Here is a 20,662-nt window from a genome sequence, read left to right on the forward strand (position 1 = left end):
TTATTAAGGGTGACTCAGCTGGCCCCAATTGCACCAAGGGTGTGATTGGCCAGTCAAGTAGCCACCACCACTATAAAAACTGTTGCATTTTGCTGACTGAGCAGAGGTTTGGGAGCTGTAAATATATTGTTTATTTGACCAGTGAGGCAGGGCCTTGTGAGAGGTGACTACCATCAGAGCAGAGCTAGGAGGGGTGTCACGGTACACAGGCTCAGTGATGCAAGATTAAGGTCCTACATTTTTTTGTCATTATTAAATATCAAATCCAGACTTTCCACGTAATGTTTCACAAAGACCCAGGTAATGAGTAAACATTTAGGACTTTAATCCTGCATCACTGAGCCTGTGTACCGTGACACCCCTCCTAGCTTTGGTCCGTTGGCAGTCGCATCTCACAAGGTCCTGCCACACCGTGGTCATTTAAACAATATATTTACAATTCTTTGCATTAGAGTCAGCGACTATCCATTGAAGAGCACTGTATCCCATTGTTTATTGGACCCTAACTATGTGCTCCTCTCTTGCAGGCAGGCAGGATGCGGGACGGGCTGTGTCACATGCAGACTATCAGCAAGGAGCCTGAGACAGAGCTGTATGGACCAGAATATGACTTGAACAAGGTGGAGATCTCCCAGGAGGCTGTGGTTTTCCAGGCCTCTTTCTCTTCCTCCCCCACCATGGATAGTATCCTGGAGGAGGCCCACTCCATGCGCCAGGAGATCTCCCAGCAGGCTGTGGTTTTCCAGGCCTCTTTCTCTTCCTCCCCCACCATGGACAGTATCCTGGAGGAGGCCCACTCCATGCGCCAGGAGATCTCCCTGCTCCACCTGGAGGTGGAGCGTCTGGTCGAGCACAATGAGCGCATCGGCACCACAGTCCGCCTGACCATCATCAAGCATGACTCCAACTCCATCGCCAGGGGGATCCACCAGCATGGCGAAGCCCTGTATGTCAGACTCCAGGCTCTGGGGGCGCAGAGCTGTGAGCTGGAGGAGAAACATGGACCCAAGGCCGCCGTGGCCCGCATCGCCCACACCCAGCACGTCAACCTCACCCGGGCCTTCCATGCCACCATAGCAGGATACAACCAGGTAGAGGAGGCCCAAAGAGAAATGTGCTGCTCACGCCTCCAGAGACAGGCCTCCATCATAGAGAATGGGGGTGAGGGCTGGGGGGAGCTGTCCCAGAGCCTGCAGACCGAGGGGCATTCATCCCGCTGGGCACCGTGTGAGATAAAAGGAAGACATACGGAGTTGGTAGAGCTAGAGGCCAGGCTGAGGGAGGTGCATGATCTGTTCCAGCAGATGGCCATGTTGGTAGAGGAGCAGGGGACCATGCTAAACAACATTGAGGCCAATGTGTGCGGCACCGAGGAGTACATCGGCAGGGTCAACGTGCAGAGGAAGAGGGCGTTACAGCACAAGAGCAAGAACCCCTTTCAGCAGTGCTGCCCCTGTCTACCCTGCTGGAGACCTACTTTGTAGTAAAAGTCTTATCAAATCAATTGAGTTCTATTTATTTAGTTAGAGCTTTTTTACAAAGCAATTTGTTGCCGAACAGAAAATGCAGAGCTAAACCCATCTAAGACAAGAAGTGTCAATAGCATAGAACGGAAATGCAACTGCTTTGAATATCAGGTTCTGTGCAGTTGACCCATTGGACTAATGCCATTTGGACAAGTCATATCCAATAGGAATAATGTCTAAGTGCAAAATTTAATAAATCATGTAATAAATGTAATGCAATGGTAAGTGTTGACTTGTCCAGATTTCTCAAATGAAATGTGGATGTATGTGTGTGTGTGTGTGTGTGCCTGCGTGCGTGCGTGAGCCTGTGGGTAGATGAGTGGGTCACTTCTATTTCCGCTATGCTGAAGTGAAAGACGTAACTGAATTGAGACACAGGAAGAAGTTCTCCTCTGTCACAAGGAAAAGTGAAACAAGTACCCAGACCTGAATCACCTGGCTCATCCAGATTTTTCGTCATGTGTCATGAGTTGACTCACTTTTTCCTAGACTAGGCAACATCATACAACCTATATTTAGATGAATGCACGATATAAATGCACGATATTGAATTTGACGTAATAGCAGTTGAGTAATTTGAAACAAAACCTCATAGCCCTAGCCTTTGATCTGGTGATGGAACCATTTAGGTCAGGGATGTGAAACGTTGATGGGGTGCCGTCACAAATCATCTAGTTGTAATTTTGGCCTATCATTTTCATCATAGGTACACTTCAACTATGACAGACTAAATTTTTTTTTTAAATCCAGAAAATCACAATGTATGATTTTTATTGAATTTATTTGCAAATTATGGTGGAAAATAAGTATTTGGTCAATAACAAAAGTTTATCTCAATACTTTGTTTTATACCCTTTGTTGGCAATGACAGAGGTCAAACGTTTTCTGTAAGTCTTCACAAGGTTTTCACACACTGTTGCTGGTATTTTGGCCCATTCCTCCATGCAGATCTCCTCTAGAGCAGTGATGTTTTGGGGCTGTTGCTGCGCAACACGGACTTTCAACTCCCCCCAAAGATTTTGAATGGGGTTGAGATCTGGAGACTGGCTAGGCCACTCCAGGACCTTGAAATACTTCTTACGAAGCCACTCCTTCGTTGCCCGGGCGGTGCCACGTTTCATCTTGCTGATGGAAGAAGGTTTTCACTCAAAATCTCACGATACATGGCCCCATTCATTCTTTCCTTTACACGGATCAGTCGTCCTCGTCCCTTTGCAGAAAAACAGCCCCAAAGCATGATGTTTCCACCCCCAATGCTTCACAGTAAGTATGGTGTTCTTTGGATGCAACTCAGCATTCTTTGTCCTCCAAACACGACGAGTTGAGTTTTTACCAAAAAGTTATATTTTGGTTTCATCTGACCATATGACATTCTCCCAATCTTCTTCTGGATCATCCAAATGCTCTCTAGCAAACTTCAGACGGGCCTGGACATGTACTGGCTTAACCTGTTAAGTCGACCCTCTACTTTTTCGAACATTCTGTTAAAAATCGCGCAACATTTCAGCGCCCTGTTACTCAGGCCAGGAATATAGTATATGCATATGATTAGTATGTGTGGATAGAAAACACTCAGACGTTTATAAAACTGGTTAAATCACGGCTGTGACTATAACAGAACGTGTGTTTCATCGAAAAGTGCATGAAAATCTGATCACTGAAAATGGAAATAAATATCCATCCGCGACTTCAAGGAATTGTTCAAAGTGAACCGAATGAAATGAGGCCGAGGTTGCAGTGCCTACAGCTTCCACACGTTGTCTAGAGTCTTGTCATTTGATTCGCAATTGATTCTTGGTCTAACCGAATCAAGGGAATCGATTCCCTCCGGTCTCCGACCGGATGTTTTGGTCGGGCTCTCTCCAAGACATTTTTTCGAGACAGACACCTATAGAATTGACATCGCCTCCTGATGAATTTTATTGCTTATTAACGTGTACTAATACCTAAAGTTGCATTACAAAAGTATTTCGAAGTGTTTTGTGAAAGTTTATCGTCGACTTTTTGAATTTTAAAAAATGGCGTTACGTTATGAAACACATTTTTTTTCCGTTTATCACACAGTCTTCATAGATCGATATCTAGGCTTTATATGGACCGATTTAATTGAGAAAAAAAGACCCAATAGTGATTATGGGACATCTAGGAGTGCCAACAAAGAAGATGGTCAAAGGTAATGAATGTTTTATATTTTATTGTGCGGTTTGTGTAGCACCAAATATGCTAATTATTTTGTTTACGTCCCCTTGCGGGTCTTTTGGGGTGTTACATGCTATCAGATAATAGCTTCTCATGCTTTCGCGGAAAAGCATTTTAAAAATCTGACTTGTTGCCTGGATTCACAACGAGTGTAGCTTTAATTCAATACCCTGCATGTGTATTTTAATGAACGTTTGAGTTTTAACTAATACTATTAGCATTTAGCGTAGTGCATTTGCATTTCCAGAGCTCTAGATGGGACGCCTGCATGCCAGGTAGGAGCAAGAGGATATTAAGCAGGGGGACACGTCTGGCACTGCAGGATTTGAGTCCCTGGCGGCGTAGTGTGTTACTGATGGTAGGCTTTGTTACTTTGGTCCCAGCTCTCTGCAGGTCATTCACTAGGTCCCCACGTGTGGTTATGGGATTTTTGCTCACCGTTCTTGTGATCATTTTGACCCCACGGGGTGAGATCTTGCGTGGAGCCCCAGATCGAGGGAGATTATCAGTGGTCTTGTATGTCTTCCATTTCCTAAAAATTGCTCCCACAGTTGATTTCTTCAAACCAAGCTGCTTACCTATTGCAGATTCAGTCTTCCCAGCCTGGTGCAGGTCTACAATTTTGTTTCTGGTGTCCTTTGACAGCTCTTTGGTCTTGGCCATAGTGGAGTTTGGAGTGTGACTGTTTGAGGTTGTGGACAGGTGTCTTTTATACTGATAACAAGTTCAAACAGGTGCCATTAATACAGGTAACGAGTGGAGGACAGAGGAGTTACAGATCTGTGAGAGCCTGAAATCTTGCTTGTTTGTAGGTGACCAAATACTTATTTTTTCTCTCATTTTATCAGTCATAGTTGAAGTGCCGTTTGAGCTCTACCATCTCGGTCTCCAACTGGGTGAATTTATCCCTCATGTTAATACAGGAGCAGTGCTGTTGTGGGATCTGGGTCTGCTCGGTGCTGTTGTGGGATCTGGGTCTGCTCGGTGCTGTTGTGGGATCTGGGTCTGCTCGGTGCTGTTGTGGGATCTGGGTCTGCTCGGTGCTGTTGTGGGATCTGGGTCTGCTTGGTGCTGTTGTGGGGTCTGGGTCTGGTCGGTGTTGTTGTTGGATCTGGGTCTGCTCGGTGCTGTTGTGGGGTCTGCTCGGTGCTGTTGTGGGATCTGGGTCTGCTCGGTGCTGTTGTGGGATCTGGGTCTGCTCGGTGCTGTTGTGGGGTCTGCTCGGTGCTGTTGTGGGATCTGGGTCTGCTCGGTGCTGTTGTGGGATCTGGGTCTGCTCGGTGCTGTTGTGGGTTCTGGGTCTGCTCGGTGCTGTTGTGGGATCTGGGTCTGCTCGGTGCTGTTGTGGGTTCTGGGTCTGCTCGGTGCTGTTGTGGGATCTGGGTCTGCTCGGTGCTGTTGTGGGATCTGGGTCTGCTCGGTGTTCTGACCCTCCACCCTGGGTTTAATACCCTCTCTGTCCAGTGTTCTGACCCTCCACCCTGGGTTTAATACCCTCTCTGTCCAGTATTCTGACCCTCCACCCTCGTTTACAACTTCCGGGTTGGAGCGAGCGGTCGCATCGCACTTCGCTCCGCAGGTAGTATAACTTTTTCATTAGATTTCATTACATTTCATTATAGTACAACGGTTGATTTGTCTAATCTTAGCAATTTCTTCTTAGCTAGCTACATAGCCGTCCTTGTATCAGAGATAATTGCATAATTATCGTATTTCGTCGCCCTAACGTAGCCTTCACTGCTATTCGCCCAGCAGCTAGCCAGCTAGCAAACGCTAGCAAACGCCCACAGATTAGCAGCACTGTAGTACTATTACACTCAACTGAACAACTTGATTAGTTTAGTGTTAGCTAGCTACATAGCTGTCTTTGTATCCAAGATAATTGTGTAGTTTAGAGTGTGTAGTCTTGGAGTGATTATCTTAATTTACCGAGGTTAGCTAGCCAGCTATTTGTCGTCCTTAACGTAGGAGACTCTGCTAGCTAGCCAACAGCTAACAGCTAACAGCTAGCCAACGTCTACTGAATTGAACTCAACAACCCGGTCGCACTCACAGGTAGTATCACATTTTCATTTCATTTCATTACAGTACAACGGTTTGATTTGTTTGATCGTAGCTAGCTACATAGCCGTCTTTGTATCAAAGATAATTGTGTAGTCTAGAGCGATTTTCTAGGTTAGCTAGCCAGCTATTGTCGTTCTTATAACGCAACGTAACGTAAACAACACTGCTAGCTAGCCAGCTAGCCCCGAATAGCAGCACTGCAGAAACTATTACACTCAACGGAACGACTTGATTAGTGTAGTGTCAACAACGCAGCTACTGCCAGCTAGCCTACTTCAGCAGTACTGTATCATTTTAATAATTTTAGTCAATAAGATTCTTGCTACGTAAGCTTAACTTTCTGAACATTCGAGACGTGTAGTCCACTTGTCATTCCAATCTCCTTTGCATTAGCGTAGCCTCTTCTGTAGCCTGTCAACTATGTGTCTGTCTATCCCTGTTCTCTCCTCTCTGCACAGACCATACAAACGCTCCACACAGCGTAGCCGCGGCCACCCTAATCTGGTGGTCCCAGCGCGCACGACCCACGTGGAGTTCCAGGTCTCCGGTAGCCTCTGGAACTGCCGATCTGCGGCCAACAAGGCAGAGTTCATCTCAGCCTATGCCTCCCTCCAGTCCCTCGACTTCTTGGCACTGACGGAAACATGGATCACCACAGACAACACTGCTACTCCTACTGCTCTCTCTTCGTCCGCCCACGTGTTCTCGCACACCCCGAGAGCTTCTGGTCAGCGGGGTGGTGGCACCGGGATCCTCATCTCTCCCAAGTGGTCATTCTCTCTTTCTCCCCTCACCCATCTGTCTATCGCCTCCTTTGAATTCCATGCTGTCACAGTTACCAGCCCTTTCAAGCTTAACATCCTTATCATTTATCGCCCTCCAGGTTCCCTCAGAGAGTTCATCAATGAGCTTGATACCTTGATAAGCTCCTTTCCTGAGGACGGCTCACCTCTCACAGTCTTGGGCGACTTTAACCTCCCCACGTCTACCTTTGACTCATTCCTCTCTGCCTCCTTCTTTCCACTCCTCTCCTCTTTTGACCTCACCCTCTCACCTTCCTCCCCTACTCACAAGGCAGGCAATACGCTCGACCTCATCTTTACTAGATGCTGTTCTTCCACTAACCTCATTGCAACCACTACCTTGTATCCTTTTCCCTCTCGCTCTCATCTAACACCTCCCACACTGCCCCTACTCGGATGGTATCGCGCCGTCCCAACCTTCGCTCTCTCTCCCCCGCTACTCTCTCCTCTTCCATCCTATCATCTCTTCCCTCTGCTCATACCTTCTCCAACCTATCTCCTGATTCTGCCTCCTCAACCCTCCTCTCCTCCCTTTCTGCATCCTTTGACTCTCTATGTCCCCTATCCTCCAGGCCGGCGCGGTCCTCCCCTCCCGCCCCGTGGCTCGACGACTCATTGCGAGCTCACAGAACAGGGCTCCGGGCAGCTGAGCGGAAATGGAGGAAAACTCGCCTCCCTGCGGACCTGGCATCCTTTCACTCCCTCCTCTCTACATTTTCCTCCTCTGTCTCTGCTGCTAAAGCAATTTTCTACCACTCTAAATTCCAAGCATCTGCCTCTAACCCTAGGAAGCTCTTTGCCACCTTCTCCTCACTGCTGAATCCTCCTCCCCCTCCCCCTCCTCCCCTCTCTGCAGATGACTTCGTCAACCATTTTGAAAAGAAGGTCGACGACATCCGATCCTCGTTTGCTAAGTCAAACGGCACCGCTGGTTCTGCTCACACTGCCCTACCCTGTGCTCTGACCTCTTTCTCCCCTCTCTCTCCAGATGAAATCTCGCGTCTTGTGACGGCCGGCCGCCCAACAACCTGCCCGCTTGACCCTATCCCCTCCTCTCTTCTCCAGACCATTTCTGGAGACCTTCTCCCTTACCTCACCTCGCTCATCAACTCATCCCTGACCGCTGGCTACGTCCCTTCCGTCCTCAAGAGAGCGAGAGTTGCACCCCTTCTGAAAAAACCTACACTCAATCCCTCCGATGTCAACAACTACAGACCAGTATCCCTTCTTTCTTTTCTCTCCAAAACTCTTGAACGTGCCGTCCTTGGCCAGCTCTCCCGCTATCTCTCTCTGAATGACCTTCTTGATCCAAATCAGTCAGGTTTCAAGACTAGTCATTCAACTGAGACTGCTCTTCTCTGTATCACGGAGGCGCTCCGCACCGCTAAAGCTAACTCTCTCTCCTCTGCTCTCATCCTTCTAGACCTATCGGCTGCCTTCGATACTGTGAACCATCAGATCCTCCTCTCCACCCTCTCCGAGTTGGGCATCTCCGGCGCGGCCCGCGCTTGGATTGCGTCCTACCTGACAGGTCGCTCCTACCAGGTGGCGTGGCGAGAATCTGTCTCCTCACCACGCGCTCTCACCACTGGTGTCCCCCAGGGCTCTGTTCTAGGCCCTCTCCTATTCTCGCTATACACCAAGTCACTTGGCTCTGTCATAACCTCACATGGTCTCTCCTATCATTGCTATGCAGACGACACACAATTAATCTTCTCCTTTCCCCCTTCTGATGACCAGGTGGCGAATCGCATCTCTGCATGTCTGGCAGACATATCAGTGTGGATGACGGATCACCACCTCAAGCTGAACCTCGGCAAGACGGAGCTGCTCTTCCTCCCGGGGAAGGACTGCCCGTTCCATGATCTCGCCATCACGGTTGACAACTCCATTGTGTCCTCCTCCCAGAGCGCTAAGAACCTTGGCGTGATCCTGGACAACACCCTGTCGTTCTCAACTAACATCAAGGCGGTGGCCCGTTCCTGTAGGTTCATGCTCTACAACATCCGCAGAGTACGACCCTGCCTCACACAGGAAGCGGCGCAGGTCCTAATCCAGGCACTTGTCATCTCCCGTCTGGACTACTGCAACTCGCTGTTGGCTGGGCTCCCTGCCTGTGCCATTAAACCCCTACAACTCATCCAGAACGCCGCAGCCCGTCTGGTGTTCAACCTTCCCAAGTTCTCTCACGTCACCCCGCTCCTTCGCTCTCTCCACTGGCTTCCAGTTGAAGCTCGCATCCGCTACAAGACCATGGTGCTTGCCTACGGAGCTGTGAGGGGAACGGCACCTCAGTACCTCCAGGCTCTGATCAGGCCCTACACCCAAACAAGGGCACTGCGTTCATCCACCTCTGGCCTGCTCGCCTCCCTACCACTGAGGAAGTACAGTTCCCGCTCAGCCCAGTCAAAACTGTTCGCTGCTCTGGCCCCCAATGGTGGAACAAACTCCCTCACGACGCCAGGACAGCGGAGTCAATCACCACCTTCCGGAGACACCTGAAACCCCACCTCTTTAAGGAATACCTAGGATAGGATAAGTAATCCTTCTCACCCCCCCCCCTTTAAGATTTAGATGCACTATTTTAAAGTGACTATTCTACTGGATGTCATAAGGTGAATGCACCAATTTGTAAGTCGCTCTGGATAAGAGCGTCTGCTAAATGACTTAAATGTAAATGTAAATGTAAGTGTACCTATGATGAAAATTACAGGCCTCTCTCATCTTTTTAAGTGGGAGAACATGCACAATTGGTGGCTGACTAAATACTTTTATGCCCCACTGTATATACATATATACACTGTTTGCAAACTGATATGTGAAATGCCTGTATTTCCTTCCACTCCGATTCATTTCAGTGCGGAGAATAACAGATTAATATACAAACGCTCAACACCCGTTGAACACCCGTTGAATATGGCCAGTGTCAGTAAACGTTGGCAAAAAAAAGTAATTAAATTAAGCAGCAGTCAACGTTACAGTCAACAACTCTCTGGATTACATGAAAACAGCCTAACCAGCTCTGCTATAGGGTGACTGAAATGGTCAGTGTGAGGTGTTTGGAAGTAGCTGGCAAGTTAGTCGGTTAGCTTTTGTGCTTAAAGAAAACATTGATCGATGTAGGTCAATTTCAATCAAATTCGAAATGTCCGTATTTCCTTCCACCCCAAAAAGTACACAATTTGAATCTGAGTTGTTTTTCTAACAAATCTAACATAACAAAGTTACTTTTTGTGAAGACACACAATTCCACCATCCTCATCTCTGCTGCACTTTTTAAGCAGAAGGAGGCAGTAAAGCTCCGTGTCAGTTCCATGAAAGTAGTTCCAACTTCCAAGACATTCTAACGCCTGCTTGTTAATGCATATTAATATCATACATTAGTGGATGAAAGAATGAAGTGCGGTATGCACAAGATAGGCTGGATTTGTAAGCTTGCTAGTATGCTAGCCATTTACGAGTTAAGATTCAAGGTTTTTCTGGGAAAGAAAAACATAATTACGCTGCACAAATAATTATGTTTAGACTATATTCAAAGGCTACTAGCTAGCTAACATTACTAGCTAACTTGGCTAACGATAGCAGATGAGACAGTTAATTAGGGTCACATAGTAATAGTAATGGTTACATGCACACAATTATGTAATTATTGCTGATAGTCAGAATAATATGATAGTTAGATTAAAAAGTTTACATGTTTTGCCTATTCCTATTTACATGGACACATCTGACATCAGGCTACCTGATCTGATGGCATTCTTGATAAATGCAAGATGAGCGGGTTCTTCGTCCCGCACCAGAGCCGCCACTGATGCTGGCGGATCCGCGAGCTGAGCAGGTTCTTCGCCCTGCACCAGAGCCGCCCTCGATGCTGGTAGATCCGCTGGATGAGCGGGTTCTTCATCCCGCACCGGAGCCGCCACCGATGCTAGATGCCCACCTGGACCCTCCCCTATAGAGTCAGGTTTTGCGGTCGGAGTCCGCACCTTGGGGGTACTGTCACACACTGACCATAGAGAGCCTTTTTATTCTCTATTTTGGTTAGGTCGGGGTGTGACTAGGGTGGGTAATCTAGGTTGTTTATTTCTATGTTAGCCTGGTATGGATCCCAATCAGAGGCAGCTGTTTATCGTTGTCTCTGATTGGGGATCATATTTGGGCAGCCATTTCCATATTGTGTTTTGTGGGATCTTGGTTTTGTGTAGTTGCCTGTGAGCACTCCATTGTCTTCACGTTTTGTTCATTCTTTATTGTTTTGTGCGTTTTCAGTTAATAAACATGTGGAAACCATATCACGCTGCACCTTGGTCCGATAATTCTTACGACGAACGTGACAGTTGATCCTGTTAGAACTCTGTATAATGGTGGCAATAGCTGTATCAAACTCTGTCATTGAACATCATCAAGGTTTAACATTTGCAAAGGAACACGACAAGGTTGTCCAATCAAACTTTTTAAAATGTTTGTTAGTATCTCAAATCTTATGCTCATTAATTTATCAAAGTCAATTTGAAGGCATTACATTCCAGGCCAGAGAGATCAAGATATCCCAAATGGTGGATGACAACTCACTTTTTTTGAAAAATGTGTTACAAGCTCGATTAGCATTGGATATTGTGAAGCAGTTCTCCAAAATCTCAGGTTTGGTACTACATCTTTCCAAATGTGAGATGTTTGTTCTGATAGGAGCTGTCAATCCAGCAAATTGTAACACCTCAGAAAAATATACTGTAACCTAGCTTGGTGTAAAGTTCACCAAAAATCTTAAGGCTGTGAATAATCTTAATTTGAACCCTGTAAACGGAATCTGTCAAAAAAAATTATCCTCGTGGCTAGTTAGGGATTTAAGTCTTCATGGAATAGTGCTTTAATCCAAAGCTGAGGGACTATCTTGTGCATCCTCTTTTTTCATCTTTGACATTCCCAAATCCACTTGCTGTACCTTAGATAGGTTATTGTACATCTTCATATGGATAAACAAACCACATAAGATAACATTAGATTTTTATCTTATCACCAACAGGGTTTGTGATGGCGGTCTAAATGTCTTAGACTTCACTCTCTTTAATCAGATATCAAAAGTCAACTGCGTTCAAAGGTACTTTAAAAATCCTCATAGTTTCTGAAATTATGTACCTCATTTTGATTTTCAGAAGCTCGGAGGGCTTAATTTTTTACTACAATGTCCCTATATTGTGGGTAAACTTGCTGTGAAATAGGCATCTTTTTACAAGCAGGCTTTAATGTGCTGGGCTTTGCTATATAAACAACTTTTCACCTCATAAACGTTCATATGGAATAATGGGTCGATTTTAGATAGAAAAAAAATGTTATTTTACCTTAACTTGTTCTCGAAAAATATATTGTGGTGGTTAGAGCATTGGGCCACTAACAGAAAGTTTGCTGGATTGAAACCCTGAGCTGACAATGTAAAATTCTGTCATTTTGCCCGTGAACCCTGTCATTGTAAAATAATAATTTGTTCTTAACTGACTTGCCTAGTTAAATAAAAGTTAAAGAAATAAGAAATAAAAACACTTCTTCTGTCATTGTTTACATAGTGTTCTGGACTGATGTAATACTGTAGCGACTAGGAAGGAGGTGGTTGTGTTGTACTGACCAGTACCCGGTGTTCGCGGGGTCCGACCTGTCAATCAACCTGCTATCTGCCAATCACGGGAATGCCTGGAATGTTCTGATGCCGGGCATCCTGGTGGTTGGCGGAGTGGCGTGGAGGGGGGTTGGGCAGGGGGGTGGAGCATTGGAAGTTAAGACCAGGTTCAGCCTTTGTTCTCTCTCTCTTACGTCTGGGTTTCACAAGAGAAGGTCACGATTGGCTTGTGGGTTATCTGTCATCTATTTGGCGTGTGCTACGGCCCAAACAGTAGCCTGTGTAAAGTTGGTGTAATAAACCGTCATTCGTAAACTCATGCCTCTGTCTGGACAATTGTTCATTTATGATCTAGTCAGGTCATTACATTGGTGTCAGAAGTAAAAACGTTGATACAAGTTAGCCAGCTAGCTAGCTGACTTATGTGGCTAGCTACCGTAGGTGAGAACGGGATTGAAAATGCTTCGAGGGAATCCGAAAGTGAAGGTGGAGGTAGGGGACGATTATGGCCAAGGAGGTGCGTGTGAATGGACGTCGGGGGCTCTGTCTGAGGAGATCGCCAGGGCGTCGGAGCGCAGAGGCCGCTTGAGGGTTAGAGCGATGGCGGCTGAAGCGGGCATGAGTGCTTCGTCGAATGTATTTCGCGCGGATTCTGGTGGGCGGACCGAAGTGGTGACGTCGACGCGGCGTGACGAGGAATCTGGGGCTCAGGATGTAAACAAACATGGCGGCGCCCAGTTCCCGGCTGCGTCCGTATCTGTTAAGACCCCGAAGTATTCCGGTAAGGCGGATTGGGAAGCTTTTCATGCTCAGTTTGAACTGTTAGCTCATTTTAGGGGGTGGTCGGATGAAGAAAGGGCACTGCAGTTGGCTTTATGCCTCACGGATGAAGCTCTGGCCTGTTTGATATTGATTAGCCCCGAGGACAGGCATGATTATGGGGCTTTAGTGGGAGCACTGAGGAGGCGCTATGGACAGTGTGTACAGCCCGGGCTACTGCGCTCCGAACTGAGTAATAGACGCAGGCAGCCTGGAGAGCCTCTACGGGTGCTAGCTAATGACATTGAGAGCCTCTCTCGGCGGGCATATGCTCACATGCCCCCTCCGTGCAGAGCGAGCTAGCATGGGACCAGTTCATACAGGCGCTCTCTCCTACGGAGCTGCGCATACAGACCCAGCTGGCTCATCCTGAGTCATTGCAGACAGCCTTGGAGATGGCTTTGGAGAGGGAGCTGGTGTGGGCTGGGGCTTCAGCTGGGGCTTTGGTGGGGGTGCAGGGAGACACACCCTCTGTGTGAGCTGGGGGCAGAGAGAATGACAAAACTCATTCGTGCTGTGTCGCTACAGGCGGAACGAAACACACGCCCTGGTCCCAGGGTCTGCTGGGGTTGTGGCCAGCCAGGCCATCTGCGCCGAGATTGCCCCATGTCCCCCAGAGCTCAGGGAAACGGCTCGGGGTCCGCATAGACCGGGTAGTGCGGACCCCTGGCTTTCTATCCCAACCACCATCATCTTCAGGAGGAGCCCACCGGCACAGACGGGGAAGCAAGGCTCCACTTCCCCCAGAAGCAGACGAGGGCAAGCGGATGGAGCCTGTTGTTGTGGTGGGCCGGACCTGTGTTGGGGACTTTTGTCATGTCCCTGTCACTGTGGAGGGGGTGCCCTGCTCCGCCCTGGTGGACACTGGGTCCACAGTAACCCTGGTGAGGCCAGATATTGTGCCAGGTTGGACTCAGTGTGAGCCTACAACTGTGCAGCTCCGCACAGTCACAGGTGAGCTGGCACCCATGAAAGGGAAGGGAATAATGACTCTGACAGTAGGGGGCAGGACTGTGCGTCATCCTATGTGGGTGGCAGCTGTGCAGGACCCTTGTATCCTGGGGTTGGACTTTCTTAGGAGCACAGGCTGCCAGTTAGACCTAAATAGGGGCACACTGAGCTTCCAGGGAGGGACGGAAGTCACCATGGCCCCCCTAATGTCACATTCACTCAACCCAACAAACCCTTTACTCCAACAGTTAAAGCAGCAGAGACTCATGGCTGCGCCCCCTCCCCCACAGCTGTGTGTGACTTTTCCCCAGTCCCCTGTCACCTACGGCGGTGTGTTACATTCCCCAGCTACCTCCATGACACAGCCCTCTGTGAGCCCGGGCCGCACCCCCCCAGCCCAGCTACCCCAGATGGGAGAGGAGAGGACACTGTCTGCAGTGAGGGAGATATGGGGGAGGAACTGTGTTGGTCTTGACCCTGAGCAGCAGGAACGGTTGTGGCAGTTGCTGTTTGAATTCAGAGACAGCTTTGCGTTGAGTGAGGAAGAGGTGGGTCAGACTCATCTGGTGCAGCATGAGATCGACACAGGTGATGCTGGACCCATCAAGATGCATCCCCGCCGTATCCCGCTGGCACGCCAGGAGACTGCAGACAAGGCTTTGTGGGAGATGCAGCGGGCAGACTTCATCGAGCCCTCAGACAGCCCCTGGGCGGCGCCAGTCGTCATGGTTCCTGAGAAGGGGGGCAAGCTGAGGTTCTGTGTGGACTACAGGCGGCTGAATGAGGTAACCAGGAAGGACTCATACCCCATACCACGTATCGATGAGTCGCTGGACCTAGTTAGGAGGTCCGCCTGGTTCTCCTCACTAGACCTCTGCAGTGGCTACTGGCAGGTGCCCCTCTCCCCAGAGGCCAGAGCCAAAACTGCATTCTCCACTAACAGAGGATACTGGCAATTCAAGGTCCTGTGCTTCAGCCTGTGCAACGCTCCAGCTACTTTTGAGCGTTTGATGGACAGGGTGCTGGATGGCATCCACCGACAGCAGTGTCTGGTATACCTCGATGACATCCTGGCCCATGGCAGCTCCTTCCAGTCAGCCCTGGTGGCGCTTCAGCGTGTGCTGGAGCGGGTGGCTGCCGCAGGTCTGAAGCTCCACCCCGAGATGTGCCACTTCATGAGGAGAGAGGTGTCCTTCTTGGGCCACCGAGTGGCGAAGGAGGGGATCAGCACCATGGAGGACAAGGTAGGGGCTGTCAGAGACTGGCCCACCCCCACCGACCAGCGTCAGCTGAAGAGCTTCCTGGGCCTGGCCTCGTAGTACAGGAGGTTTGTACGGGGCTTCTCAAGCGTTGCTGCTCCACTGAACCGCCTGCTGCCGAAGGACAAGGCTTTCACTTGGACAGTGGAGTGTGAGGAGGCGTTCAACACCCTCAAACGTGCACTGATCGAGGCCCCGTGCTCGCCCCCTGACCTCACCTTGCCCTTTATCCTGGACACAGATGCGAGCAATGTGGGCATGGGTGGGGTGCTGGCCCAGGTGGGACCAGAGGGGAGAGAGTGGTGGCGTACTTCAGCAAAACATTTGACAAACATGAGCGCCGCTACTGTGTCACCCGGCGGGAGCTCTTGGCTGTTGTGGCTTCCGTCAAACACTTCAAGTACTACCTGGGTGGTCTGCCCTTTACTGTAAGGACTGACCACTCTGCTCTCCAGTGGCTCATGTCTTTCAGAGAGCCAGAGGGGCAGGTGGCACGCTGGTTGGAGGAGCTTCAGCCGTATGACTTCACGGTGGTGCACAGGGCAGGGGCACGCCACTCCAACGCCGACGCCATGTCCCGTCGGCCCTGTACTGCAGACGGCTGCCGCCACTGTGAACGGAGAGAGGGACGGGAGAGAGAGCTGCGTGCAGAGGAGGGTGTCTGTGCCACAGTGTGTCGGGCGAGCGGGCCTGTCTGCTGTGAGCTGCAGACTGTCGACGTGGCTGAATGGCGGCAGCAGCAGGGACGGGACACAGACCTACAGCCAGTGCTACAGTGGGTAGAGGCGCAGGTGAGGCCACCATGGGAAGAGGTGACAGCGCTCTCACTCGCGACCAAAGGGTTGTGGTCGAAGTTTGAGAGACTGCGGCTGGCTGATGGCGTGCTACAGCGGGCATGGAAGGAGTCAGCTACGGGAGAGGAGAGGTGGCAGGTGGTGGTCCCAAAAGCATTGCGGGAGGCTGTGCTCCAGAGTACTCATGGGGGACTGGACACTTTGGGGTCACAAAAACACTGCGCCGTCTCCGTCAGGGCTTCTACTGGGGGCAGCACAAGAGGGATGTGGAGGACTTTTGTCGCCGCTGTGACAACTGCACAGCGAGAAAGGGCCCCCCAGGCCGCTCTCATGCTCAGCTCCAACAGTTCCCAGTGGGGGCTCCCATGGAGAGGGTGGGAGTGGATGTAGTTGGGCCGTTCCCCACCACAGACAGTGGAAACCGCTGGGTGCTCACGGCCATGGACTATTTCACAAAATGGCCCGAGGCCTATGCTCTGCCTGACCAGGAGGCAGAGACCATCGTCGACGCCCTGACAGCGGGGATGTTCAAATCAAATCAAATCAAATTTTATTTGTCACATACACATGGTTAGCAGATGTTAAATGCGAGTGTAGCGAAATGCTTGTGCTTCTAGTTCCGACAATGCAGTGATAACCAACAAGTAATCTAACTAACAATTCCAAAACTACTGTCTTATACACAGTGTAAGGGGATAAGGAACATGTACATAAGGATATATGAATGAGTGATGGTACAGAGCAGCATACAGTAGATGGTATCGAGTACAGTATATACATATGAGATGAGTGTGTAGACAAAGTAAACAAAGTGGCATAGTTAAAGTGGCTAGTGATACATGTGTTACATAAGGATGCAGTCGATGATGTAGAGTACAGTATATACATATGCATATGAGATGAATAATGTAGGGTAAGTAACATTATATAAGGTAGCATTGTTTAAAGTGGCTAGTGATATATTTACATAATTCCCATCAATTCCCATTATTAAAATGGCTGGAGTTGGGTCAGTGTCAATGACAGTGTGTTGGCAGCAGCCACTCACTGTTAGTGGTGGCTGTTTAACAGTCTGATGGCCTTGAGATAGAAGCTGTTTTTCAGTCTCTCGGTCCCAGCTTTGATGCACCTGTACTGACCTCGCCTTCTGGATGATAGCGGGGGAACAGGCAGTGGTTCGGGTGGTTGATGTCCTTGATGATCTTTATGGCCTTCCTGTAACAACGGGTGGTGTAGGTGTCCTGGAGGGCAGGTAGTTTGCCCCGGTGATGCGTTGTGCAGTCCTCACTACCCTCTGGAGAGCCTTACGGTTGAGGGCGGAGCAGTTGCCGTACCAGGCGGTGATACAGCCCGCCAGGATGCTCTCGATTGTGCATCTGTAGAAGTTTGTGAGTGCTTTTGGTGACAAGCCGAATTTCTTCAGCCTCCTGAGGTTGAATAGGCGCTGCTGCGCCTTCTTCACGACGCTGTCAGTGTGAGTGGACCAATTCAGTTTGTCTGTGATGTGTATGCCGAGGAACTTAACACTAGCTACCCTCTCCACTACTGTTCCATCGAAGTGGATAGGGGTGTTCCCTCTGCTGTTTCCTGAAGTCCACAATCATCTCCTTAGTTTTGTTGACGTTGAGTGTGAGGTTATTTTCCTGACACCACCCTCCGAGGGCCCTCACCTCCTCCCTGTAGGCCGTCTCGTCGTTGTTGGTAATCAAGTTCAGCAGGTTTGGAGCTGCAGAGTCCATCCACAGCGACCAAGGCAGAAACTTTGAGTCCCGTGTGTTCGCCACCATGTGTGAGAGGCTGGGTATGCACAAGACCCGCACTACTCCTCTCCATCCTCAAAGTGATGGCCTTGTGGAGCGCTTCAACAAAACGCTTGGACAGCAGCTGGCCATCGTCTCTTCCAAACACCAGCGTGACTGGGACAAGCACCTGCCTATGGTCCTCATGGCATGCCGCTCCGCTGTCCAAGACTCCACTTCCTGCACGCCTGCCCTCCTCATGCTGGGGAGAAAGATCCGCACCCCTGCGGAGATGGCGTTTGGTCGACCCCCTGGATAGCCCTCATGTTCCTCCGGGGCCGGAGTATGCCCGGAGACACCAGGACCGCCTGAGACAGCCCACACCTTCGCCAGAGAGCAGCTGGTGAATGCAGGTGTGAGGCAGAAAAGGAACTATGACGTGCACACCCGGGAAGGCACTTTGTGGCTGGGGAGCTGGTCTGGGTCTACAGCCCCTAAGGAAAAAAGGCAGATGCCCCAAGTTGGACAGTCACTGGGTGGGACCCTGCAGTGTCCTGGAGAGGGTAGGGGAGGTTGTGTACCCGGTGCAGCTTCCTCCCAGGGGGAGAAAGGTGGCACTGCACCGGGACAGGTTAGCCCCATACAGAGGGGCCTCTTCTCCCCAAACCCCAGGAACCCCCACAATTCCCCTCTCTGGCAATGACATTCTCCAGGCACCCACCCTCAGGTGCCGCAGACAAGGCTCCAGACAGCCCACTCCCCTGTCTGCCCCCTGTGTCACCGCGTGGTTCCCCAGAGCCACGGACTGTATTACCCGTTCCCGCTTCCTTGTCACCCATATCCCTGCCTTCATCCCCTGGGTCCCAGAGGGGCACTCTGCGACCATCACGGCCACGCAGGCAAAGGAGACCTCCGGGTCGCTTCAGAGACTTTGTTTGTTCCCTCGGGGACGAGGGACTTTGTGGTGGGGGGGCTGTGTAGCGACCCGCACAGACAGCTGTGTGTTATGTGTTAGGCTAGGAGGTGGTTGTGTTGTACTGACCAGTACCCGGTGTTCGCGGGGTCCGACCTGTCAATCAACCTGCTATCTGCCAATCACGGGAATGCCTGGAATGTTCTGATGCCGGGCATCCTGGTGGTTGGCGGAGTGGCGTGGAGGGGGGTTGGGCAGGGGGGTGGAGCATTGGAAGTTAAGACCAGGTTCAGCCTTTGTTCTCTCTCTCTCTTACGTCTGGGTTTCACAAGAGAAGGTCACGATTGGCTTGTGGGTTATCTGTCATCTATTTGGTGTGTGCTACGGCCCAAACAGTAGCCTGTGTAAAGTTGGTGTAATAAACCGTCAATTCGTAAACTCAAGCCTCTGTCTGGACAATTGTTCATTTATGATCTAGTCAGGTCATTACAATACTATATCTTACTACACTATACTATAACTATAACAAAATGCATACAACCATGGAAATATCAAAGTTTGACATATTATTTTACTATACTGATTCCACAATTGAACGTATGTTATTGCATCTCTTTGTTTTATTAGGAAAATGTTTCATACACGAATCAACATTTATGAAGAAAAAGCCCCTTTTCGTAATTTGTTATCTGATTTGTAAAACGTATACAAAACGTCAAAAATGTATTCACTACATGTCTGTATTTGAATTGATATGTGGATTTGTATTATTATTATATTTTTTCTCTTGATGTTACTATTTAATATATTATTTAAAAAAACAAAAAAAACAAGTAACTTGTTAAGCTAACAAGAGATTGCATAGCAACAACATCAATTTCCGATAAAGAGGCAAAGCGCGCCGTACTCTCAGTTGAAAGCATATACTAAAATTATGTATTAGTATATAGTAGGTAGTATATGAGGTTACTTATTAAGAATGTAATAATACAGTATGTTAGTATGGGTATTCTAACACAACTAGAGTATTTTAATAGGCGTATGCTTACTTCGTTTTTGACCTTGACGATTAAGATAAGCAAAGTAATGTGTTTACAGTTAATATGGAATTATTACTGTGCATTTTGGCATGCATGCAACAATCGTCGTTGTAAAAATGGTTCAGTCTCAGGTTTATAAATCAAAATGTCATGACATGTTGTTGTGCATACCAGGATGGCCGAGTGGTTAAGGCGTTGGACTTAAGATCCAATGGACATGTGTCCGCGTGGGTTCGAACCCCACTCCTGGTAGATTATTTTTCTCAAGGAATTCCGTGAAATTAGACCCACTTCCATCTTATATGAACACAATCATTATGCGGCATTGTTATTCAATTGAAGGGTTTGTATTGTAGGCGGTGCTCTCTACACAACGTTAGTGTATTGCTTGTAACATGCTGCATTCAGTTTGTAGCAATAAACGAAACTAGAATGTTGCAACGTAATCCGGCACCATTATCAGTGTGTTAGATAGCATAATCATGTCTGATAGTAGGGCTACTATTATTGTAACACATTTATGTCATATAAGAAGCAGTTTAATATATTGTATTACTGTTTATTTCTCGTTTTTGTCAAATGATAAAGCGTATATGGCTACCTCCTACTGGCCAATATAATGTATTGTCTTGATTAACTACGATATAATAATGTTGTAATAACAATGAGTTATGTTCACAAAAAAAAATGTGTATAGTGTACTTATTGTTGAAATACAGAACGTGCACTTGACTATTACTATTTTACTCCTGAGCTTCATTCATGCCACATTGTGTTTAGAATAAAGTTATTTATTTTTTTCGTCAGTGATTAAATGACAGGGCAATGTCCTCTTTTGGACACAAGGGGTCATTAGAACTCCTTTATGAGTAGGCCTGCAATACATGCCCATTCAATTACATAATTTTCAGGCCAAGGGCACAACATAATTTACATTACAAGAA

At 48.6% G+C, this 20,662-nt stretch overlaps 1 protein-coding gene and 1 non-coding gene across 2 annotated transcripts; both read left to right on the forward strand.

Annotated features, from left to right (window-relative positions):
* The first annotated feature begins 536 nt into the window (after positions 1-536).
* On the forward strand, positions 537-1,484 carry LOC118397705 (syntaxin-11-like). Its single transcript, XM_035792604.1, has one exon. It carries the CDS (start codon positions 537-539, stop codon positions 1,482-1,484), a length of 948 nt encoding a protein of 315 aa, XP_035648497.1.
* Positions 1,485-19,887: 18,403 nt separating this feature from the next.
* On the forward strand, positions 19,888-19,970 carry trnal-uaa (transfer RNA leucine (anticodon UAA)). Its single transcript has one exon. It is a non-coding gene; the product is annotated as a tRNA-Leu (tRNA).
* The last annotated feature ends 692 nt before the right edge of the window (positions 19,971-20,662 follow it).

The sequence above is a fragment of the Oncorhynchus keta genome, chromosome 19, assembly GCF_023373465.1.
Source record: "Oncorhynchus keta strain PuntledgeMale-10-30-2019 chromosome 19, Oket_V2, whole genome shotgun sequence".
NCBI classification, from domain to species: domain Eukaryota; kingdom Metazoa; phylum Chordata; class Actinopteri; order Salmoniformes; family Salmonidae; genus Oncorhynchus; species Oncorhynchus keta.

Coding starts and splice junctions, on each gene's coding strand:
- LOC118397705 (XM_035792604.1), top strand. CDS start 537: ATGCGGGACGGGCTGTGTCACATGCAGACTATCAGCAAGGAGCCTGAG.